The 27,301-nt window shown below is 37.5% G+C and overlaps 2 protein-coding genes across 8 annotated transcripts in view; one reads left to right on the top strand and one right to left on the bottom strand.

Annotated features, from left to right (window-relative positions):
* The window catches only part of LOC143153577 (dual specificity calcium/calmodulin-dependent 3',5'-cyclic nucleotide phosphodiesterase 1), a 258,363-nt gene that overhangs the window by 39,088 nt on the left and 191,974 nt on the right, over positions 1–27,301 (bottom strand). The gene's annotated exons all lie outside the window — the stretch shown is intronic.
* On the top strand, positions 12,360–27,200 carry Hbg3 (alpha-glucosidase). Its single transcript, XM_076325272.1, has 9 exons — positions 12,360–12,375; positions 12,528–12,686; positions 16,732–17,069; positions 18,704–18,829; positions 23,269–23,682; positions 24,971–25,226; positions 26,138–26,333; positions 26,529–26,669; positions 26,930–27,200. The coding sequence occupies exons 2-9, from the start codon at positions 12,533–12,535 to the stop codon at positions 27,117–27,119; spliced, it is 1,815 nt and encodes a 604-aa protein (XP_076181387.1). The 5' UTR covers positions 12,360–12,375; positions 12,528–12,532; the 3' UTR covers positions 27,120–27,200.

The following is a 27,301-nucleotide window of genomic DNA, read 5'->3' as shown; positions in this document are numbered from 1 at the left end:
CGTTCTTGTCGAATTCGGTCCCTTTCTCTTGCGCACGGGCTAATTGGTACACGTCCCAAATTCGAAGTACCATTGAACGGTATAGTACCAGGTTGCTCGATAAGTTTCGTCGTTCGATAAAACTTATCGACCAACCTATTGTTTGACGCGCCTGGTCGATTCGCGCGTAAGTGGAAAATCGAATTAACGTGAATTTTAGGTCCATGCGTAGGACACTGATTGATAACTTTCCGCGATGGCAAGTTCGTTCAGAATTTGAAAAATGAATCCCCGAGAAATTGGACCGCACTATTCGAGAATTCTATTTCGATGAAAATAATCTAGACCCGAGATCGAGACTATTTCTGAGGAAATTCAGTGCATTGTAGAAGACGATGATTCATCGTTCGCGCAACATTGAAGCAATCGATGAATCGAAAGTATGGGCACCATGCGTTCTCTCGAAGCGGAACAGAGAAAATCGTAACGGTAGCAGTATCTCAAGTTTAAAGAACTTGTGGCGGCACTACCCACGCTTGCCACCAGAGGGAAACTCACCACCAACCGTTTCCCGCAAGTTCCCGTACCTGCTCCGATCGCTATATATACGACCTCTTACCGATCTTCCAATGTCCCGGCGTATAAGGCAGGGCCTGCTAGGATGCCTTACTGACGAGTCCACTAGCAGACCCGGGATGAAATGCTTTTCCCCACTTCCTTATATTTTCGTTCTCTCCTTCCTCTAACATACTTTAATTTAGAGCCGCCAAAAACTTGATAGACATTCGATGCGTCGACTTCGTACAATATAGGATGTCCCAATCGTCATCGGTCGATTCGAATTCCGTGCTATTTTGAAAAGGTCGAGCCGATTAACCTGAAACTTTTGACATATGTCATCTAGACGGATGGGAAAATAATCGTGATAAAAGTACACGGTGAAAGAATGCGTGCAAATTATTCAGGTGTATTGCGAAAAATCGCGATCTTTAACGCTAACGATTCGAAAACTTCGTAATCATTTCCCTCGAAATCATGAGAAGCATTGTGCAAAGTTTGGTTGCTAGATTCGTTGAAACTGGTTCAGTCGGAAATCCGAAAAAGTCACCGCGTCCCTGTACCGCTCGTTCGAGTGAAAATGTTGCTGCTGTTGCTGAAAGTGCGAGAGAAATCCCGGGCACATCGTTCGACATCGTTCTCAGAAACTGAACATTTCGGGGACCATTTTGCAAAGAATTTTGACAACAGATCTTCATTTGCACGCTAGATCTTCATTTGCTGCTGGTGGTCTGTAAAAGAGCCATTTAGAAGGTATCTTGTTCCATTATTAACTCCCAAGTTTGCACCCTTTGTGTTATCTGGTATGCGGATATGTAATCAGTGTTACAATGGCATGTGGTAATATTGAAAGCGTGTTGTAATATTTAAAAGAAGTGCCGAACAAAGATTGTCGTGTACAATGAGGGAACGGGTAAAGTTGAATGTAAGTAAATATCGTGAAATAATAATGACTAGATTACTGCATGGACGGCAGCAACATTGTCGACCGTAGATACCGGTTGAAACGACGCTAATAAAACAAGCGTTAGTTGTATTTCAGCGTGGAAATTGGGACTCGCGCAATAAAGGATAATTTACAGGTGATGTGTTGGCCTTTATTGCCTAGCTGCCTCATAACTGTAAAGAGAATATATTCTATAGACCATCGAATAGCTTAACCAATTACGACCGAAACCGTCTGCTTTTTCAAATAGCTTCGGTTCCATTTCTGTGCCACGTACACCCGTATAAACGTAATGTACTTGTATAAATTATTAAGATATACCTAAAAACACGAATTGAACGCGAAACTCTCCCAATTCGTCGTTACCTAGCGATTGTAATTACGAAAAACGATAAATAAGTAATTTATTTGATACGAATATTACGAAATTGTCTACTTAAATGTAAAAGTTAACGATCCTTAAATAAAGATTTTAAAAGGAGAAGGTATTTCGATTCTAGACAATTTCAGTACGCCATTTTCATTATCTTTGTTATAATCTAAATTAATTTTTTACCGATTCTAATATCACTGTATCACAAGCAAAGGCTGTTCGGTATTTTAAACGAAAGACGAAACGTAATAGTAATACTTTTGTAATTTATAGAGGAGAATACAGTTCGAATGACAATATCTGTAAATACAAATATACGTACAAAAAACAAAGCACTTACAACAAACAAGGGGAACGTATACTCAATTTATCCGGAATAAGTATATAAAATGCAAACTTGGAAGGATTGTGATTAATCTTCTGTAGCTTCTGTAGTAATAACTGTAATCATCGTACGCTGCGCCGATCTTAAAGGGCAATCAGTTTGCAGAATAACACGAGGTAATGTATCCATTAATCGTTGATTCGTGTACACGACGAGTAATGAGTTCCGTATTAACGACTGAAAGTTATTTAATCCGTAATGCGTAATTCAACGACGTTGTTAATAATACACGACTAGGAGATCGACGAATGAAATGCAACGTACACTTTAAAATTCATGTAATCCGTGGCTCGTTTCTATAAATCTCTCCGAGGATTGTCACAACGTTTACATTTCCTCGAAATTCACCACCGATATTAAATAATCGAAATACTTTGTTTTCAAATCTTTAGTATATAAATACATACCTACTTATTGGAAGTGACGTTTTAAAACAGAGACGACGTTCTTAAACACCACTCAAGGAGAATCGGACAAAAATTATGGAATTCCATAATAAATATGCATGAAGACACCAGAAAACCGATAACAGGAATTCTAGTTAGATTTATTCATAGTTGTTTCGGTTACGATCGAATGATAAGAATTTCGGAACTGATGTAGCTACGAAAGATCCGCGCAGGTTGCTCCTGACCGGAAAGTTCAGGTGTGCGACGGTCACTTGTAATCCGCCCTATCGAATTCCTTCTTCGTATCGTGTTTGTTCGCAGTTCGCTACCCGACGATCTTCCGGAAAGGAGTATTCTATAAATTCTCCAACGAAGATCGTATCAGCGGTTATAAACCCGAGTTCTGGTGATCGTGCAACGCGGCTCGCAAGATTGAAAATGTTTCCTCTGTATCGATATCGCTGCGTTACCAGGATGCTCTTTGAATTCGGAGGATATCGTCAACATCGTGCAGATTCCGAACGATTCGTCTTCGAGATGCGTTTAAACTGATCCGAGCACACCAGTACCTCTACCGTTGGCGTAATTTAATCGAGAAAATATTTACGTTCTTTACAAAAAGTAAAACCTATTTTTCTTTTCTCTTTTTCCTTTTTTGGAATCTATTATACAAGAATTTTCATGTATTTATTTTGTTATTTAAACCGAAAAGAGCACATACGATAGATTCTCATTATACGATCGCGAGATTTTATTCGCTCTATGATCATTACTGTCCCTATCAATTGAAATACTATACACACGTTGAAACCGATAGAGATGATCACCGTTCGTGTAGGAGTTGGCACGAACAATCTACGTCCTTGTAAGACAAGCTTGATACGCGATGGTAACAGATCTGCTGGAACTGGTTGACGCGACCGCAAGACCCATGGTATCCGATAGGAACAACTCCAAAATCACGTAACACGATAGGAACCACGTGCCGATCAATGAGCTTCGAGACACCAAGAACTCTAAGAACACCGACACCCTCGGATAGGCTTGTCAAACTAGTTTCGACTAGAGAACCAATTATTTACATTTTACAATGTCGCGGGCTGCGAATGTACAATCACTTTGCACGACCGTGTACTTGTCTTTGTTCTTTTCGATCGAAGAAATATTATTTAAAAGGTTACTAGACTGTAAAAATGTTTGAAATGCCATTTTTCAACCATACCGACACCAGTCGCTACACTATCGGGCCACACGCAAACATATGTACGATCGTAGATACAAGGTACACCAAAATAAATCGTACAACCTAGGAGGCAATTCTGTGTCTAAAAATAAATCGAAAACAAAGAATAAAATTTTATCACACGTAGCTGCATTTTCGAGAAAATCGACATTGTAGCTGCTTGGGACAGGCGCACGATTTACGAATATTCGTTATGAGAAATTTGGTTAAAGATGTTTATTATATTTACAGATAATACTCGTAAACAATAATTTACAAGCAAATATACTATTCTCCTATTATTAACTCTATACACGTATATATTCCACGCATAAATTGGATAAAGATACGTAGAGAAATTTCAAAGGTCCTGATCCCCAAAGCACGCGCTTATGTACCTTCAATATCGATTTTCGGTTTAGTCTTGAATCCAGTCATTTGCTTATATATAAGATAAACAAATCTTTCGTTCTTGCCGTGTTTGTGTTTGAAACAGTCTCGATTTATTTTTTCGTTTGTCGTACATTATTGAAAAAATTAGTACTTGTGATAATGCTTACAACAGAAAGGTCAAGCGGGCTGTAAAACCTAATAGATCAGGCGCGGTGTGTTCGTCTAACCTAAGACCTTTGAAACTTCCAGCACCTTTAAACCCTGAAATCTCCGTAACGAATTTAGCATGGATAACACCGAGATATCTCCAACTTAATCCATATTAAATCCTATGGGTTCAGAGGATGTCCGTATCGGATACGATTAATAGGTGGATCGTTTCTCTTGTATTCGAGAGGTGTCCTTTACCTTGACCCACGGGATTCGAGGTTGTCCCTATTTAGTCCTGTGAGTTCGCTGGTTGTCTCTATCCGCTGTTGAATTTCTATACTCGTTTGTATTGTTACCACGATTTCGTGAAATAATCTTATCGAATCTCACGAGTCTCGATTGTGTCATATTGGATCTCATTTCTAGGATTGGTTTTACGATATTCCGTGAATTCAGAGTTTTCCATATTGATTCTTGTTATTCGCGGGCTTAGTCTTATAGCGCCTCACGATTTTTGTGTCGTATTTATCGATAGTGATGGAATTTCACATATTATCGTAAATTATCTTGTATCGATATTGAAACAATATCACTTATAAAAAATTGATAGCAGATACCTGTGATTTCTATATATTCTCATTAAATATTTGGACATCGAATTGTTTGAATGCCTCGATGTGTTATGTATATATATATACTATTCCCTATATACTATCCCTATATGGGGAATATATTATTCCCTATTGCGCTTGTTAGACTGAAATGCACGCCGAAATGCAATAAAATATCAATTTTTGCAACCTTATTGGCGTTACGTATTAATGTTTATTTTTGCTCGGACTTCGAGTTAATCTTTTACCGGAGGAAATATAATTCTTCATCAGCACGTCGACCATTGGAGATTTCTTATTGCGGTATCACGGGTTTCATGCAGCGTTGCTTGTAACAACGTCCTACTAAATTAGCTCTCTGTTTGCCCAGTTCGATTAAACAAACATATAGCTACAGCCAAGGTAAACAAATTACAGCTGCACTGTTGACTGTTCGTTTTGTCACTGGCACAAAGGATCGATGCGTACGTAGGTTAGTAATGTCTGTTAAATCTTTCTTTCTCCATTATTCGAATCGAGGTAAGTCACGCCTCGACATTTCGTCTTGAATTTGGTGCTTCTACGTTATCCGAGCAGACGGATGAGAGTAAAACGAGCACATAAATTGAATATAAGTAATTAAAAATTGATGGTAAGACGGGCACGAGAATTACGGCTGAAGCGGAAACAAAATTTTCCAGAACGCTTTGCCTCTTTTTCACGCGATACTTTCCATAACCAGAGTAAGAAAATCCTTAAATACACGGAAATACGCGTCAAAAAGGATTCTTCATCGAGTACTCACCGTACTTAAAAACATTGAAATCGTTCGGCCTGTTAATTACAACGCGTGAACAAGTTACGAAAATTATACCGCCCAGATATTGTTATTCTCGTATTTTGTTTTTAACAACAAATCGATCTTTGTTTAGTTTCTCCGTGCCTATATTTATGTACCCAATACCTCGTCTTAATAATAATATCGACATCTCTACATGTTTTAATTTATTTAATAACAACTGACTGGATCAATCTTGTATTATAACCGACGATTCTATAATAATTCCATAATAATTAATAACTGATAATTTAGTGGAATAATTATGTTAAATACCATCAATGTGACGTAATGCTAAAGCAATTAATTCAATAATTCTGCATAAACTTCCGTTATAGTGGATTGATCGGGTATAAAATTGCCAAATAGACAGAAAGACAGGAAATAAATGGATAGAACGCACAGTCGGTAAGAAATATGTATGTCAAAAGAATTGAAAGATAATTATGTCTACTTATTCTCGAAAATAAGTAAAATGTAAACTATAGTCGGGTCGAAGAAAGAATCGACTTGGAACAATTCTATCATTCGGCGAAAAAAATATCGACAAACGATAGAAGAAAAACATTGGTTTAACGAATGAACAGTAATAAAAATTAAAATTAATTATCAGAATGAAGATAGAGCAGGAATTGATCAGAAAAATGGAACTCGGTTTCGGTTAAAGTATAAAAATTATGTTGGCTACGAAAATCACACGCGTACTAATCACAGATTCGTATCAATTAGAACTTAATGCACAAGATCTTCATGATTATGTGACTTGAAGAAAATTCGACAGCTTATCGTCCCCGATATCCTTGGAGAAAATAAACGTAAGAAGTAAATTTTGATGCGAGTATCAGATTGAAGATGTTAACAGATTAGTATATCTGATAATTACATTCTATCCGATTGATTCGTTCGAATGGCACGAGTACTGTCGAAAAATCTATCATTACGATGAATGGAGTCGTGTAAATGTATTATGTTGGAGAATTAAGATTGCGTGGAACACTATTACATAGCTCTGTGTTATGAGATTTGATTAGAAAGAGCGAACAGAACAGATTACCAAAAGTACAATAATTTGAAAGAATTTGTGGCTTTCGTGAATCGGAAGGTTTCGTAATTCAAATACATTTCGCAAGAAAAGGAAAAAGTCTGCTCTCGAAGAACTTCATTATTCCATAAAAGGAGATGGTTATAAAAGTGGTTTAAGTTAAGCTTCGACTAAAAGAAACCGGAGATAGAGACTGCAACGAGATATGTAGAAATATGGAAATATCAACGAAATGAGATATTGCACGAAAAGTATTATTATTCGAAAAAAAATACATAAGAAACGTATTCAATTTTTTTTTATATACTATGTTCTTTCCTATATCCTAATTTCTTTATATCTTACGGTTTCCTAAATAAATTCCTCTTTTGAATTAGAATCTTCATACAACTCCTTTCTTATATGTCTGCAATCTGAGACTTTTGAAGTTGATTACTTCTACGTTTTGATAATTATAATTGAACACTGTTACTGTCGTTTCTTAATCAGACGATATCTACTTATCAGTCAAATTTGTTTCTTTTTACATCAAACCTAATGGATAAATAATTATATCGTATCTGTATCCTTTTGATCTTTTTGTACACGCGTGCGATAAATATTTGTTAATCATTTTAGATTTTATCAAATTTTCATCGAATTATTTATTGCCTAAATAATATGCATATACTTTGAAAACTTTAATCTAATTTTTAACATTTTTTACTCAGCGAGATTTCGATTTCATAAATACGATAGTGAAGTATCGCGATAATTCTCTTGTAATAAAATATAAGTCATTCGTAATCAATTGGATCATTGATTACCAACAGAGACAACTAAAATACAAGCATTCATGATATGTCTAATATTATTACATTATTTAAAATTTCTTTTTTGCATGCATTAACTATTCCTTGATTCTTTGTCTAGAGAAAAGAAAACATTGGACACTATTTTACAATATTCCAAATTTCTTGAACGCCGTTAAGGTCGACATATTTCTACGTCACTAAAATAAAGAAGGAAAAACGTAGCAAGAAGAAAATTCATTTTCTCGTAATAAATCCCGATTCTGTCGTTCAACAGGAGTACTCTGCGATTCCGCGTAATCTATTAAAACCGTTATTATGCTCGTGGTCCTGGTAATGTAAACAACTGCGATCCTCCAGGATTTTAAATCGCATCGATAAAAATATGGGACACGGATGCATTATATTTGTCTATGCATCGAAAAAATCAACGATTATACGGTTCGTTCTATTCTCCGTAATTATGATAAATCTTTGGTTCAATGCAGAACTAATTTAATTTCACAAAACTGTAAAGCAGAAAATCGATGCCGTTATTCGATGCATCGTTGGTTTGTAAATTTAGCGATTAAACAATAATAGTACACCTACTCGAATGATTCGATTATTTAGCGAAGTATCGAACATTTTAACACGATGTCCGTCAAATTAATTTTATAAAATTTCCCATGATTAAAAAATCTCAATTGGTTTACTTCGATCGATTCGATCGAAAAATTTGTCCAGGATGCACGCTTTCGAACACTCGTTGCATTTTTATGTACCGTTCGTTCGTATTTTAATTTTCTGTCCCGAAAGAAACATAATGACACGGAATGGAACGAATGACGCGAAATGAAAGAAATCGTTTTCAGTTCGACGTTTCGTAAGTTTAATATTGTTATCCAGCAGCTGTCTCTTGTCGTCGATAATTTTGTATTGTGCGGGTTCGAACGCAGTATTCGCGCGTCTCGTCGAGTAACGAGTAAGGGATCAGCGTCTTGAAAGGTGTTACGTTAAGCCGCAGATTAATCCTGTTCAATTTTAACTCGACCCCGTAAGCCTCGCAGTTAAGCCTGGCTTTAAACGGAAGTCCGAACCGATTTGATTCCACGGATTTACACAGGAACTCCATCGTGAAAAAATATATATATATATATATATATATATATATATATATATATATATATATATATATATATAGAGGGGGGGGGGTAGGTTTGTTGGAGATTGTGTGTAATATTTTAACGAAAACAAACAACTTTCGCACAGGAGAAATAATAACGCGCGTTCGTGTGCATTATAGCGCGATGCTTATATAAAAATGCGCTAATTTTGTTCGGTAGTGTACGAATTCACATTTATTTTATTTTAAACGGAGGAAAAAGTATTCGATACCAACTGAACACACGATTAGTTGTAAAAAATTCTATTTCTCGTTTCCTTCGTTCCTCTTCGTTATGAAATATGGCACGATATGCTCGATACAAATATAGTGATATTTTCTCGACTTTTATCGTTCGGTTTCCTATATTATGCGCGCGTAATTTTCACAGATACGAAATCGTGATCAATTTTTATCGATATTATTACGAACCGAAGATGTTCGAAGATTGTTCTGTCGCACAAATCTCGTAAAACCAATTCCTTTTGGAAGGAGTTACGTTGAAATATAAATTTAATTAAAGTTTGACGTGGCTTGATAAATTTTTGTTTATTTTTTCGACTAACTTGATATCTATAAGGTAGATAACCTACCTTTATAAAGTACTTACATTGAAATCTTAAGAAACTTTTTGCTTGGACCATTTATTGAAATGTTTCTTCAATGAACACAATACTACGTTTGAATAATGAAACTAATTAATCGTTAGCATTGCATCGTTCTTTTGTACGATATTCAAATGATTTAGGAAGAGTTTGTTTGGTATCCATTGTAAATACAATTTGCAATTTTCCGTATGTATGAGCCATATAATGTGCTTGAATCTCGTATGTGAATTCCTTTCTTCGTTGTTGTTTATTGCACAGTTTAGTCCACTGAATTCATTTATGAATTTTATAGAGAACGTCATAAGAGCAGAAGCTTCGTCTAAATTTACCTGGAAGCTTTTGTGCTTTAAAGTATTCAACTTCTATTCAATAAGATCGTGTAGAACCCTTCCGCATCGATGACTTCGTTAAACATAGTCAAAGGAAAGCAACGACCCTGACGTATAATTTTAAATTGCAAATAAATATCGTCCTCTCGATGAAGCAGATATAGTAGTGGATGGAGACAAGCTCGTTACTACTACGACACATTGTGTGTTGCAATAGAAGGTTTAGATTTAGATGCATCGTAAAGTCGATTTTAAAGTTAGGTAACTAAATGTAAAAAAAGACGATGCAAAACTTCCGTTTGCTACATTGCTATAACATACAGATTACAGGTATATGGTATCGATATCCACGATCTTTTGACAACGTACGATAATTTGACGAAGAGATAAGATGAAATTGATCAGTTTTCTACAGTTAGTGACCTATATTAATAAACATTTCGTAAACACTTATTCTCTGTAAAATATTAAAGGTACCTTGACTGTTTTGCATCGAGCAACATCACTCTTTTTTTTATATTTGACGATAGCGAAGAAAAATACAAAAAATGTATAATGTAGGTAGTGGTAAATTTAAGTAGTAGACCGACCTTTAATAATAACAACTTTGGTTTCGAGGTTTTCATAATACGCAATAGCTACAAATTCAAACTAATATTTTATACAAGAAGATGCTACAAAGTAAGCAGCGATATTTTCAAATTTCAAATATTACAAATATTGGATATCGAAAATGTAATATTGCATTTTCTTAATAACGATATACGAATGATCAATATTTAACAGGGGATTAAATATTACGCATCGATAATACCGAATTCATTGCAATATTTATACGAGTACTTCGTTATTATTAAATTTCATAACTTAATATCTTCCCGAAAGATAATATTTCGAATTTCAAAGCTTCAGTTTCACCGTCTCGAATTTCTATTCCATTCTCTCGCAACGATGCTCTCGAATAATCTTCCAAAGAGCAAATAAAAGAGCCTTACAAAGACCAACCTTCCAGCCGTCCTTTTCAAAGGTAATTTCGCTGCAAATGGTGTCTCGAGGAGTAATATTATAAGAACATACGTAAAATATTCTTCGAAGATAATGTAAAATACCAAAATCTTTTATATTAACCTTTCGAAAGTACATATTCTAAAATTGGTAGTTATCCCGCACTACGGAACCATAATAGCTTAACTAATCCACTTATTGCAGTATCATTTCTGCTCGATGATACGACCTCAATCGGTAATCCGCCTCTTCAAATTTCTGTATACTCGAGCACGTCGGTTTATTCCTCCATCCGTCGCACAAAATGTACCAGTTTCTGTTAAGAGGCAGTCACCTCAGCGTCTCGATTAATCATTATGGACTGTAATCGTGCTCGTGTATCTTCCATAAGACCATCAACAAGACCATACAATTCAGGTCATTTGAACCGTAACGGTTGTAGATGGTTCTGTTATACCCGGGCTCGCTGTAAAGGAGGGACCGAGTAAACAAAGGAAAGCTTACGGTTTCAATCGAAATCCGTAAAATGATTCTACTCACCGGTGTGAAGCACACCACGTGTCGGAGGAGCGTTAATTCTAATTACAACCACTGACGTGTAATTTTGAAAGCTGTTTCTTCGCCGCGCAACCCGATCTAATTCAATTTCTTTTCTTTTCAACCGACATTCCACAGGTGACACAGTGGTAAAGAACAATAATATAGTATTGTAACCGCACGACGCGGGTTATTCCAGCCACGGTGCGGTAATATCGAAAATGTATATATATATAATAAATCAATGAACAAGGAATAAAACATCTCTTTGACATCTCAAGAGCAACCACCAAACAGTTCGTTAGTTGTTTCGCTGCCAACTAACAACTGCTTGTCTCCATTTATTAACATACTCGATGGGACATTAGTAGAACATAATAAATCGTTAACACGTATAATGCTATTACGGTATAATAATGATACAATATACTAATAATAATATTTATATATTTATAATAATATCGTGATATTTATATATTTATAATCATCGCGATCCTGAAGCTCTCGAGTACGTAGAGATTAAATCTTGCCAATTGTACGATGCTTCGAATCCTTGATGACGATGGACCTCGAAAATAAACGATCGAAGTTCCAATTTTTCCATCGCGATACAAAATCAACGAAGAAGCACCAATAAAATGGTTCCTTCTCGCGTTCATATCGATCGAGCAATCGATGGAACGTTCGTCGCTCGATTATCAATCGAATCGGATCACGAAACAAATTATGTCGATAAAAGAACATCACCGGCCGAAAAAACAGATTGCGGTACAAGTTCGATAAAGTTTCATCCGTGTTCGCATAGAGAAACACTCGACCCTACTCCGCTCGAATTACCCAACGCGGCTATAAAAGGGGGAAGGTGTCGTTAGATTTCGCTTCAGTTGATGTTACAACGTTAGGTAACTGGCAAATAATCCGTACCGATCGCGCGCTGCGCGCTGGCAGCAACATGGACGTCTCGAAATCATCGAGTAACGTCCGTTACCCAAGATCGCGGATGCTGGGAGCTGATTCGAAGCTCAATCTTTACAAATTTCTTTTCTTTCTTATTTTCGTCTGGTGACGAAACTCGAATACATCAGAGTTCTCGTTGGTACGTCGCGCGACGCAACGTTACGCGTTGTTATAGTTGCGGCCAGTGTGTACGCCGCGCGCGTTAGGTTATGTCGGGCAACCCGAGCCCAAACTCACGCGACTAATTAAACGACTAATTTCACATTCAACGGCCGTATTCTGTGTATTCAGGAAACATGAAGGCGGTAATAGTGTTTTGTGTAATATCATTGTCCGTGGCCGCTGCGAGCGATCAGGATAACCGAGAATGGTGGCGCACGATGTCGCTTTATCAGATTTATCCACGAAGTTTTAAGGATAGCAACGGTGATGGCGTTGGGGATTTGAAAGGTATGCGCGGTGCTCTATTTTTCACCTCTCTTGTGTTCAGATTTACATTTCAAAACTCGCGCTACAACGGACATACTAGGTTGTTCGATAAGTTTTGTCGTTTTTTCCATTGTAAAAGAATACTATGACACTCGAACCATTGATCAAACGGTAGTACCATCTTTGGAAAGATAAAACGTCGAACCTAATAGCTCCGTTTCTTATCGAACGACGAAACTTATCGAGCAATCTATTGGAGACACCCCGTGGGAGTTAACAAGGCGTGCATAATCTTAAAGTCGATGAACTTTATCTTGCAAGACACGCTGATTGAAAATATTGACTCTCGAGTAGGATCGCGGAGTCGTGGTTCATCTCCGGTGAAATACATTGTGTGCTGCATATTTCGATCGAATTGAACAAAATTGAATAGAATTTTCCCATGGGACTACGGTAACGAAAATTTAGAGTCGAAGCTACTTGTAATTTTAGAAAAGAAACAAATTTAGAGTTTGGCAAACGACCATGCGCCTACTTATGTTACGGATTACAAAATACCAGCGAGGCGAACGAAGCCGTGGACCTTTTTGTAGAATTTTAAATTGCGATTACTTCAAAATAAATTTTATCAATGTCGAGTTTAAGAGATGTAATACAGTTGTACGAAATATTGAAATTTCTTGTGATAACGAATTCTTCTTTGGCGCGAAAGTGAAGGAAATCTTCCAAGAAGAGCGAAATACGATACCAAAGTTTTACCACCTGTAGCCAAACAGCTTGTAGACGCTTGTTTATTTCTCCAGTATAGACCTGCCTCGAATTTGCGTAATAATTGATTCCAGAACAATTGGCGTATATCGAGATAAACATAATGCTTTTGAGATGAAGTTTGATACATATATGTACGTTTATTGCACATCCATAACTTTATGTACATTTTTCCAATTAATCGAATTGTTCATTTTCCATTTAAAGATAACAAGAACCGCTTACACAGTTTCAAAACTTCAACGAAAACTAAATACGTGGACAGATAAATATTTAATCATTTCCATGGATTCTCGTAATGCGTCTGTAATAGAAAAACGTAAGTTGGGGTTGTGACTGTACTATAAACGTACCTAAACATATTGTTGGTTATCTTAAGAAGTGCAAACTACAATCTGGATACAGCTTTCTGAATCGATCTTAATACTTAATCGTTTTTGTTTGCTTTAAATCGTTATTTTATCGTCAAATTTATAATCAATATATATATGCATAATTTATATATAGAATCTAAATAAATACTAAGTTTGTATTTGATAACATCCGAGATATGTGTCTCCGAAATCGAAGAAAGACCGGCAGAGAATTGTACGGGAAAGTTGAAATTTATATTTCCTCTATAACGTAAAGGATTAACAAGTCATACGATCCGTTATTTTCATTTTATAATGTTAACTCCCTCTTATTCTACATTCATTAAGCGTCCAGTGTTTCACTGAGGAGAGCGTACAGGTCATTACGAAGTCACAATTTTGACACAGAGAGAGAGAGAGAGAAACAAGTTCGATGGATATTTTTCCCCCGCGGAATTACATCAGAGGAATTAAGTCCGAAACTCTCGTCCATTGGAATCACCTCGAATTGCACTCCACGAACGAGCATATAATTACGTTTCCGTCTGTCCTCGCCTCGGTGTCTTTCGATCTGTTTACACAATTGCGTAACAGTGCACGGTAACAAGAAGCAAAACAGTCCGCGTATGTATACCGCGGACGTAATTAAAGGGGGAATCGAAGTATGCAAACGTTAACCGAGAAAAGGAAAGTGAAGTGCGACGAATGCATCGCGCGGAGCACTCGGCAAAGAAATTAATGCTGTTTGTACACGAATATAAATTTTAACGAAACACGAAACGTTCGTATTCCGAGTGCTTTAACGTGTAAACGTATCCTCGTGAAGGGTTTCGATCCGCGCGTTACTTCGAATATTTTCAAAGGAAATCTACATCCCCGTGTGGATGCAACGTATAAACGAAAACGTTGAAAAATAATTTTCCCTTTAACGTCATTGAGAATTCTTGAAAACATGCGACTCTCCGAGAATTCCGCGAGGATGCAATTGAAACTGAACACCCGCAACGGGAACACTCGCACAGGAATAAGTCGAGTCTATTACCTCTTGCAATTTTCTTTCAAGTATTTTACTTTGTTGGAAATTCCACGATGTGAAAAATTGGTCGTGGAGAATGAGGCGTACGAATAATGTCCGAACAAATGATCGTGCAAACGGCGGGAGTATTTCTCTGTACGATGTAGGAATAAAGAAATCGCTGAACAGGAGGATAGAAACGGAAACGAGGAATGATCGATTTGACGTGCAACTTTGCCACAAGTTTCTAAAGAGAATTCGTTAATAATCCAGATTATAATATTACGGGACGTCTGCATTCATATTTCTCAAATGTTTGATAACGGTATGAATCAATTTTTTAAAAATTCCTTTCATTCGTTATCTTCGCTTTAAATTTATCTCGCTCATCGAAACGATGCGAGAGATGATCTCAAGTGTGTTTCAGATTTTGGTACTAAACTCTCTCTTTTTTTCGAGAAAATTTCTCGATAGTATTACCATTACCGTATAACGGAACAATGTAATCTCATTTTTCTTTAAAGCAATGTATCAAGAATGAACCATGAAAGTACAAGCATCGATTTAAATCGATCGTGTTGAAAACTGTAACGCCACTTGTCGTATTTGTATCTTTATTAATTTATAAAGTGGGTTACGAAGGAATGACAGGTTTCTTAATCGCGTGATATCGGGATTAAAACCAATTTGTGACGCTTTAGGAAGTATACTACAAAGCCCAAGATTGAATTTATAACGTGGTAACTCGATACGAGTTGTATACCGATTTACGGTAATTTTGACACAAGTGTCCTAGTGGAATTGTTAATTTCCAATGTTGTTTGTTGTCCAATGGTTGTAACATCGATAAGATGTTGTTCCTTCAAATGGGCTGAATTCTTTCTATGAAGGGGAAGTTTACTCGCAACTTAGAAGTAGTAAACTTTAGATCTTGATATTGCACATCTGAAATCTGAAACTGCTTGAAATTAAACAACATGAAATAAAACGCTCTAAATTTGAACAGTCGAAGATCGTTCCTTTATGAAAGCACGCATTGTACAAGGTGAGATACTTGAAACAGTTCACCTAGGTAACTCTTTCATTTTAAAAAATAAATGTTCGTGGTAGAAGTTGTTCGATTTCAAGATGGGTATTGCACATTTCGTTATGAATTAAAAAGGCCAAGAGCACTTCAAGGGTCGCAACTTTTTTATAAAGTGTTATCGTACAATTTTTTGTTCGTTCATCCTTTAATAGAACTTTTTAATACTACTAGAATTTCTTATCGTTCAATATTATCGAAGGTCATTGTAGATCGGTTACGAAGCAAAATGTATTGTGCAATATACTGATCAAGCAGTTCGATAATTTGCCAAATCGTATATACAGTAATATAAATGTTCGAAATTCTGACCTTGAGAAACAATACATGCTTTGAAAGTGTTCGATTCGAGACACGTAGCATTTCGAACGCCACTTTCAATTCAGAGTAAACTGAAAAAAGTTATTTGGGTAATCGTAGTGTTAATTATGAAACGAAACTAGCACTTACTAATTCTTCACAGTGTAAAGAAAATGCAAACCATATTCTTCGTTAAGAATTTTACCAAACAGTTCAATCTTCGTATAATACTTTCCGCAAGTCCTTCTCCGACGCGTTTATGTTTGAAATTTACTCACGTATGCGAACTTACTTATTACACACTTATTTAGATTATAAATGTGCGTTATAAATATTTCAGTAGAATGACAATTTAAAAGAAATAAATGTAACGGAATAAGCTAGCAATATCGACATATAATTCGATCGACCAAGTGTCTCGAGCAAATAGACTCGTTACACTCTAACCGAGATATAACCGCAGAAATCGAAAGAATCTATCGATGGTGACCGATAGCAAAGATCGTTCCTTTTACCGAGATAATGTTTTCTTTTTTGCGGCCACAGGTGTCATGAACAAGCTGGATCATCTGATCGAATCAAATGTCGACGCTTTCTGGCTATCTCCCATCTATCCCAGTCCGATGGTCGATTTCGGTTACGATATTTCCGACTTTCTTGACATCGATCCCATTTTCGGCACGATGCAGGATTTCGAAGATTTGCTGAACCTCGCGCACATCAAGTCCTTGAAAGTGATCGTAGACTTTGTACCGAATCATTCCTCGGACAAGCACGAATGGTTCCAGAAGAGCTTGAAGAACATTGAACCTTACACCGACTATTATATTTGGCGCAAGGGTAGGGTACTTGAAAATGGCAACGTTACAGCGCCAAATAATTGGGTGAGTCTAACTAATTTGATTTCATGTGTCGTGTCTTTTTAAAATCTACGAGTAACGTTCAAAAACGGTAGACTTTGTGTGATAATTTTCAGTTTGAATAATATCAAAGAAAATTAATGAGAGATATGACATTCTCATTGATTCTGAGTTAAGTTTGATTTAAACGAATGTGATAACTCGGTCGTTTATTCTTCGTTCCGTGAAGTGAGTATATCGGGAGCAACGACGAAGGTTTGGAAAATTATAAATTTTATTTATTTGGGTAATGCGAAAATATGCATAGAGGGACGATACTTGTAGTCAAGGAATTTGTGGTTTGACACAACTTTGAAAAAAATATGTTTGAAAACGTGTATTCGTTGCATCGAAGTAGATAGCAATTTCATTTATTTTTCTATCGAGAACTCGAGTCCATCGCAATGTAAAACATTTTTATCACTGTAATTCGTTTACCGCACTTTCGCGTATTACTTTATTCAGTGAACTGTGCTTTCGTGTCGTCGAAGCATCCAAAGGACCCGCGTGTGTGAAACTCCAGTACCCATTCTCATTTTCAATTATTCAAATCGTTATGTTAATTTCACGTATCCTGACACAAGCGCACGCATACGCGGCGATAACGCGATCTAAAATCGCTCCAATCGAGAAGCACGAATTACATCGTCGATTTCCAACATTTTTGGCTGTCTCTCCAATAGGTTTCCATCGTTACGATCGATATTTTCCGCGCCAAATACTCGTCGATACGTAATTCTGCAAACTGTTCCGTGAAAGGTTGGCCGTCATATTGGAAAATATTATCAACCGTGTTTTCATTTTGTCCATTTGTACGCGCTCCTTTTAAAAAAGATTAGTATATATCCATCCATGAAATTTATTCCATGTTTTTGGCATTAAATATTTCAACGAACGAACGATGTATATTTTTGTTCGAATTTCCATTCCTCCTTTACAGAGAAATATGTACGTATACACGAATTTAATTAAACAATCGGTCGTTATGGTGCCGAGTATTATCGATCATAAAGGATTATTAATGACCGCCATTCAAGCAGAGTTGAATTATTAAATTTTAGAGGAGCAATATTTTTCTGTACCTCTGAATATAAATCGTTAAATAATCGTGCCGTATGTCACAACTGAGATTGACGATAAATGCTGACATTTAACACTGAATGTTTTTATCCATTATCCGATATCTTTTATCCGTTGATTTTATAGGCAATTGTATTATTGTATATTTTACGGTATGACTTTTATACGCGATACAGTATCGGTATTATAGGATCTTTCAATTCGTAAATATATTACGTAATTATAATTTTATTCTAAGCTTACACTTTCATTCTCTCGTAAGAGAACGAAATAATAGGTATTCATTTCAGCAACGGAAAACCGAATGATCGTATTTTGTTTGCGCACTTGTTTGTCAACATAATAGATGCCAGTTAAAAAAGAAAAGAAACATCGGGTTAGAAGAAAAAATTACAATTTTTACATCACAATTTAAACGGTTATGCATTAGTAACTCAATATTTCGACAAATTTTTCACTTTCAAATAATTTTCCCATTGTTCAATTTCTCGCGCAGTCTGCACATATTTCTAAATATTCTTCTTCTTTTCTACGCGTAGGTGAGTGTATTCGGTGGATCAGCTTGGACATGGCGAGAGGAACGCCAAGCATATTACTTGCACCAATTCGCTCCAGAGCAACCGGATCTAAATTACAATAACGAAAACGTTGTACGAGAGATGCAGGTAGGTGATGACGCGAGGGTGGAATCGTAATTAACCGCGTGGTTCTGACTAAAACCGAGATACCCGATTACCGAATTATTTCAACAGTAACGGGGCAAACTTCACGCAGAGCTCGGATTATTAAAGAGCACTTTTTATTTCATTCTTGTATTACATTACGCGAGCCGTGGAATTTTATTTTAAATTTCTATTTTACGTTAAAAGATATCGTATTTAGAAATGCACAAATTGAAATTGTGTGGTCGACTTTTTTTCAAGAGTATTAATTTCAATGAGAATTAAAGTTACAAATTTCGTCGTATCGATTTCTCAATTTGGCAAATTGCATTTTATATTCTAAAACTATTTCTTCGAAAATGAAATACCGATACTATTCTTTTCTCGTATTTTGAGACTCGTTAGAACCAATTACGTGGTTTATGCGCAACGTTGATGCAACGTTTAGTTTATATTTTAAACGAAATGGCACGTAAATTCGAACACTTTTGGCAAAAGTTTTTAAAAAAACTGATCATTTTTGTAGATATTTGTTTCTCGTTTTCCACAGTTGGAGAAATATGACAAAAAATAACCTTCAGCGGAAAAACACCGCTGCGGTGTGTAATATATTGAGATCGGTACGTTACGCACTGCAAACGATTTTATGGAATGCTTAGAACGGTGTATATTTACTTGTAAACTTTCATCGGTTCGTAATTTTAATTTCATTTTCTATATAATAGCTTCGTTACATTTAGCTCGATTCATTCGATCGATAGACCAACAACGGCGAAACTTTTGCACGTAATAATAGACTCCGGGGATACACGTTACTCGTAATAATTGGAAGATCGTGTTTCGAAACGAAATACTCTATATTTAACGCAATGTATTTAATAACTCTGCTGAATATTCAATTTACATAACCTGACGAAACTTTCGAATTACCAGATACATACAAGGTTTGCTTGTCAACGATTTTCAAATTATTTCCCGCAGTAGGTTCTCGGACGAACGGTGACAATTTATGAGGAGCGTAAGAATGAAAATGATATCAGGTTATATGTCAATTTCACCGAATTTTCTCCAGAATTGAAATACTCTCTGTCTGGCAATGAAACCCTAATTTTGCTCGTGGCTCTTCCTGCCAAAATTAGGCCCTGCCAAACAATCCCATTGAATTATATCGATGACAAGTTATATCGGAGATGGAGTTGCCTATTATAACTTCATTCGAAGCGGTTCGATTCTGATTAAATTTTCCAATCCGGATGAAAGTCACGATATCTGATCGCGCTATCTCGCTGTCTGAAGTTGTCGTAACAGATTTCATTGCAGTGCGACTAGTAACGCCGATAACCAAACTTTTATTCGGATAAAACATTTTTATTTTATTCAAAGTTACCATTGTTATCATTGTACAGATGTATTTCTTGCGCCAACGAAAGGAATTTGATAAGAACATGTCCGACGAATGTATCGAATTTTTAAACAATAATTTTCAATGCACGCAAAACGAACATTTGGTGTTTCAACTCTTTGCGCTCGAAGTACTTTTCTATACGAGGAACCGAAAACCTCGAAGAAATCTTTTGGATCGAAAGTGAGCATAAATCGTAGAATATACTTATCGAGATATTTCGCATATTTTACAAGGTACTTTTTTTATCTCAAACCGGGAAGGAAGTTTTTGTTGGAAATTAGAAAAATTGGAAAAAATTCCAGTGTATCGATCGATGACTTCCGCCTCTCGAGTGCAAAGGGTTAATTCCTTCGAAGAAAATTTATTCGCCGAAACGCGCCGATTTTTCAATAAAATGTTCTCGTTTCTACGAATCCGGTGAGAAAAGTGAAGAACGCGTGTGCGAGTGTGTTTCTTCGAGATGGAAAATATTTCGCGATTATGTTTCTCACGGGAACAAAAATCGTATACCTTCCTTAACTGGAAATTTATCCTGCTCGTCGTTCACCCACACACCGTGAAACGCGTCGAAGGTTTAACGATCGACGAATCATTTTCAATTATTGCGCGTATCGCGAAGAAGTTACGAAGCTCTTGAAAATTGCGAAGGAAACCAGCTTCTCATGGTGGTCGACAGTGAACAATTGAATTCTCGTTGCACCACCGTATCCATCGATATCGGATTTTCTTCTCCCCGTGTCACTCTTACGCTTGTGCAAATGCTGGATCACGTTATCGGAATCATTACCAATCTGTAAATAATATTTCGCTTGTACACATTAGATCTTCATACGTATTGTAGTTTCCGTTACCTTCACCGCGGAATCGGCTTTCGTATTGTCGATCATCATAACAGATTGTCGACAATCTGGATAATCTCGAAACGAATGTTGAATCCTATTAATCGGAATTATAAACCCTCCTTCTTAATAAACACGACTAAACGAGAACAATCTGGATAATCTTGAAACGAATGCTGTATCCTATTAATCGGAATTATAAACCCTCCTTCTTAATAAACACGACTAAACGAGACCAACGAGAACATCGTCTATCGACCGATATTGAATTCGAACTCGTAATACGCGACTATTTAACCTTTATTGGTTATTCAGTTGTACGAACTTTTATCTATCCTTTGAAAAAATAGTTACTTCTCGGTTATTTACACGTCCATGAATTTATCGATACTCGATAAACCAAACGAGAAACGAGCTTGGATCAAGGATTATATTTTTTTCTTTTCGAAGATACAAGACGATCGACGAAAATCGGATATTCGGAAACACCAGAGGAAACACGCGAGTTTCCAATCGGTGAAAACCTAAAACAATATACTTTGGTCGATTGGCGAACAATTTGAGTCTATGAATAAGTTTCTAATTTTCTCGCGGGAAGATTCCAAGACTGGGGTCAACGTTTCGTTATTTCAATTTTCCTATTGACGATTAGACGGTCGGACCGTGCAATAGTAAGCAAGACGCGATAGTTGAAACATAAAAAAAAAAAGCAGCGGTCGCGATAGCGTCTCCTCTTCTCTTTTATTCTTATAGACGTAACTGGATAATATAAATCCACGATAATGGTCGCGGAAAAGCTTCGCGTTGATAGCGTTTCTCCAAATCCGTTTTAGCATTTTCTGCATCCTTCTCGTGCACGGAAAATTCAAATACGCGAAACGCGAGCCTAGAATACGTAAGCAAGATACGATCGAAAATCCTCGAACGACTCGAATCTGTCCGCGATCTCGCTCAGTTTTGGTAATCTTTTCAAATTTTCACGTCCGATTGTAATTTCATTGGACGCTAAAGGGAGAAGACCGCAACGCTCGATAAAGAGTAGATATCGCGAAAATAACGACCAGATGTCGTTCGATTCGTCAGACACGAGCGAAACTTAATCGACGTTAAAGTTTCATAGACCCGTGCCCGAATGAAATTGAAATCGGGACGCGGCTATAGATGTCGGATTTTGACAGCCACGGTTCGAGGTGTTCCGAATTTCGGGGCCGCTCGAGACGAATTCGATTGAATTAACAACACACGGTTCGGCGTCGCGAATATCGAATCTCGCCGTGGGACTCGATATTCGCGAGATTCGACGCGATTCTACGATAGAATTCGTCGATAATACGAGGATCGTTCCAAAGGTTTCGAGACCGAGAGCATAAGATAAATGTGTTCAGATTACACGAGAAAATGTCTAGCTAGCTATCACTTTCCATACCAAGTTCGTTTAAATTTCCAAGTACATATGCAGTTGTAGACATCCATTAAATCGTTGTTCGTCCGATCGAACACTTTTCGATCGATGGTACGATAATGCGACTTTGTCCGTGTAGTACAATTTACGAACACTATTCGCGATCGAGTTAACGATCAATTTTCAAGATGTTTTCGTCAAAGTCGAGGTTGCTTCTTTTCGCGAAAACAGCTACACGAAACGTGTATGTATCATTGGCAAATTTTTAGAGCAGGAAACGTATTTCTGTCGCAATTTCCTGTCGTATTGTAATTTTAGCGGCGGGTTGAAAACAAACAGACCGAATGGGCCATTTCAGGACTTATTATTTTATCGTGTAATATTTTACCGTCGTGCTATACAAAAGGACCACTCTCGATATCATCTTTCATCGACTACGCGAGATGTTCACCTTTTCTTCAAAATACGACAGAATTTTTCTGCCGACCTGTTACAAAGACAGAATAATAAAATTCGACGAATTTCACCGCGTTTACTTTCAACTGCGAGAAAACGGCAATTTGTTTTGTCAATACACTAGAACGACACGAAATACTTTTACTTAGATACTTTAGTTTTCGATCCATTTTTGCGAAAGATCAGGCCATTTGGTAAAATCGTTCGCGATCGTTAATTTCAACGCGATCTTGCACCAGAATCGATCGAATTCGTACAATTTTTAAAGCGTTTCGCGGTACCGAAGGTAATTGAATCAAATATGTGAAAAATTCATTCGACGATTGTGAACGTTTTACAGAACGTTATGCGATTCTGGTTGAACAAAGGCGTGGACGGATTTAGGGTCGACGCTGTGCCCCATATCTGGGAGGACACTCGATTCCTTGACGAACCGCTGACAGGACATACCAACGATTCCAAAAATTATGGATATACGGAAAAAATATTCACGGCGAATCAGCCGCAAACCTACGAAATAGTGCGAGGTTGGAGAGAGGTCCTCGACGAGTACAAGAACTCCAGCAGAATCATGATGATCGAAGTTTACTCGAACACATCGATGACGATGAAATATTACACGGTCGGAGCACAGTTCCCCTTCAATTTCAAAATGATCACGCAGTTGCATAAAGATTCGACAGCGTCCGATTTTCAAAATTTGATCGACCAATGGATGTCGAACATGCCGTACGGAAGCAGTTCCAACTGGGTGGTAAGTTACAAACGAATGTAGAAACTCTATTAAAGAAGATTAGAAAAATTACGTACGATTCGTTTTCTCGATGAACGTTTAGCAACCGAAATGAAATAAGGTCCACGAGCAGTGCAGGTATCGGTACAATTCTCTTGCTTTCGAATTCGAGAAAGGAGACAAAATTGATTACGCGCGACTGGTGGAATATTTGAACCGATACGAGAACAGATATGCAGGGTGTTCTTCCCGAATAACACGTAAAAGCGGGCTGCAGGTAATTCTTGATGAAAAAGGAAGAAAAATAAAAAGAATAATATTTGTTCGATTGCGACTTCATTTTCGAGATAATCGAGTTAAATATCTCAAAAACGAAGGCCCATTTTGAAGAAACCTGTTACGTTTTCCGATACCAGATATGTACTACAACGTGCATCTACTATCGTTTCGAAAACAAAGTGAATTTTCAAACTCGATTAACTCGAAAACGAAATCGAAATCGAACAAATTTTATTCTTTTTACTTTTCTTATTCTTTTTTCACAAGGTATCACCTCCAGCCCGCTTTTACGCGTTATTCGGGAACATCGTCTATTCGCTTCTCTTGAGGATGGTAAATGATCATCCTCAATTTGGAAAACACCGCTGTAAACTAGCGAAGATACCGAACGGGGAAAAACTAGTGCCGCGTAAAAAGATCCCGAGTACACTTTCACGCATCTGGACGCTCGTGAGAATTTTCAGGCCCGTTTTTCCCGCGATTATCGAGCGTCTGTGTATTTCGTCCGCGACGTTGAAACTCTCCAACCGGGTGAATTACATAAGTTCGAGACTCGCGTCTTTCGGCGACGGGCAGACATCGGAAACAAATTTACCAAGATTCGATAGTCGTTGGTCGGTGAAACGACGGACCCGATGGAAGGAAAATCGAGTTTCCGGGGAGCATTGTTCGAAGCTGACTGAAACTCGTTCGAACGGAAACACGATCCGTTCGTCGACCTATTTCGAATTCGAAGACCGCGCTCGCTTTCGAACGACCGGTACACGAGCCCGGAATAACGCGCGAACGAGCTTCGGTGTTCACGGGAAACACCTGAAAGGAGAACGCAACGAACCGAACGATTTACATTCTCTCGAATCCCTCGAAACCGTAAAAGTCCTCCGAGTCCGTCGCCGGTGAGTGCGCGCCTCACCACATCCGGTTCCACGGTAAAATTTCGCGCGAAAAAATCGTCTTCCGGTAAAAATTGAACGATTCTTGGTAGAATTGCCACGGTGGATCGAACGAAACGTAACGATTTTATGCACAGGCTGGAAACCACGATAAATCGAGGCTGGTAACTCGATTCGGACCCGAGCGTGCCCGCGCGATCACCCTGCTGACGCTTTTACTGCCGGGTATCGGTGTGACGTACAATGGCGAAGAGATCGGCATGGAAAACACTTGGATCTCGTGGGAGGATGGCAAGGACCCGCAGGGTTGCAACGCGGGCAAAGAAAGATTCGAGACCAGCTCCAGAGATCCAGCCAGGACTCCCTTCCAATGGGATAACACTACCTCTGCCGGTGAGATCTCGATAAACATTGAAACGAGAGGATTGCACGTACGGTGTGGTTAGAAAGATTAGAACGAGCGAGCGAATTAGATTTAGATCGAGCGAGACGGAATGTGGTCATTCGGTCGAGCTTTAAAAAGGTAGAGTCTACGATTAGGAAATTTTTGCACAGCGTTAGGACATTTTTGAGATCGAGACCACGGAGTCTCGTTACTTTGGGAATTTTATATACGATTCCAAACAAGTAATTTTGTACAATAGAGAATTTTACATACGATTCCAAACAAGTAATTTTCTATAATAGAGAATTTCACATACGATTCCAAAGAAGTAATTTTCTATAATTGTTCTTTCGTTTGTGACGCAAAGAATGTACAGCATTGCGATATTCCATTTCTACGAAGATCAACGATACTCCCGAACGGAGAATTCGTTAACGAGATCAAATTTGATCCTGGCACATGGATGTATCGATACCTGTCGATGAAACAAGCTACCTATCGCTCTCGATGAAACAAATTTCCCCGACTGCCGTAGATTTCTTACGTAAAACGGCCCTCTCGTTTACGACGCGAAAGGTTTCTAAGAAAAATTACGGTAACAACGAGCGGAGTTACACAAAGACTATTCGAAACACCATTTGTAACGTTAAGTAACACCAATCCTGTATCGCATTTTCAGCTACGTAGAATACGAGTCTTGTGATAAAGTTTTTCGTAAATTTTAATCCAACGATCCACTTCGAAGTTACCATAGTTTGCAATACCTGTCAAAAATATCTAACGATACACGACAGTACGGATAGTACAGTTTCTAATAAGATATAGAAAAATATAGTAGACAGTTACATGTATCCTGCGATATTTATTTCCAACTCAAATTGGTGGCGATAAACTGCAATTGACAATTTCGATGTCGTAGGATTTTCCACAAATCCGAAAACCTGGCTTCCAATTAACAAAAATTACCAAACCGTAAACTTGGCCTCGGAGAAGGAAGACAAACGGTCCTATTATAACTTCTACAAGGCAATATCGAAGCTGAAGAAATCGCCAATGTGCAAGTACGGAAATCTTCTCATCAAGCTGTTGAGCAAGAACGTTTTATCTTTCGCCAGGTAAGCCAACGATTTTCGAATAAATTGTAACGTGACTGAACGATGAGGTATCGAGAGGAACAATGATCAAATATTAAACGATAGAAGACGATCGACCGAGTCATCGATCGTTAGAGATTACGTTAGATTTGATCGTTTCGTTACCGGTTCTCGTATTCGCGAAGCCATATATACGATCTGATATCGTTTCTTCAGGGAAACCGTGAAGGATGGATCTGTTTACGTAATAATAAATCTTGGAAAAAAGGAAGAAACGGTGGACTTATCAGTGTTCGATAACGTATCGAAGCAATTGAGCCTGTATTACGCAACTGTCGGATTTGACTTAGTGCCACAGTGAGTACATAGTTTTTGCGCAATACCGTTTTACTTATCTAAACCTTGTAACTCGCGATGAATCGGTTCGATTATGCTGCGGAAATATGATTCGCTGTTAATTTTCCCGAAGTTACGTTGCTCTCGCAAATTTAAAACGGTATTGCACAACGGACTCCGCGAAACTACATTATACAGGTGGAACACATTACTATAAAGAATGCTAGTCGTTGATTGAAATAATTTGTTTAACGATAATACTTGTTTGTTTACTAACATAGGCATCTCCCGGCCGATAAGAAGGTAACAGTCCCCGCATCAGCATCATTGATTTACGTCAACGAGGAACACTCATCTGGAGATCACAAGGATGGTGCGATAATATCGGAAACTCATTCGGTCGTATCGTTTAGTTTCAGCAAATTGAACGTTGTCCGCGACGAATGGACCAAAAAACTGTTAAACGTTTAATCCGCGTTGTTCCCTTTTCATTTTAGTACCGTGCATTCGTTTACAAGAAATTCGTAAAATATTAGCGAATTCTAAATGCGATTGTAGAAAATTCTTTAATATTTATGCGTAACATTTGTCTAACTTGGATTTTGTGTCGCTCGATAGAATAATCTACATTAATTATGCATGCATTTTTCATA

The sequence above is a fragment of the Ptiloglossa arizonensis genome, chromosome 13 (assembly GCF_051014685.1).
Source record: "Ptiloglossa arizonensis isolate GNS036 chromosome 13, iyPtiAriz1_principal, whole genome shotgun sequence".
Lineage (NCBI taxonomy): Eukaryota > Metazoa > Arthropoda > Insecta > Hymenoptera > Colletidae > Ptiloglossa > Ptiloglossa arizonensis.
This window is presented reverse-complemented; position numbering and strand designations above follow the sequence as displayed.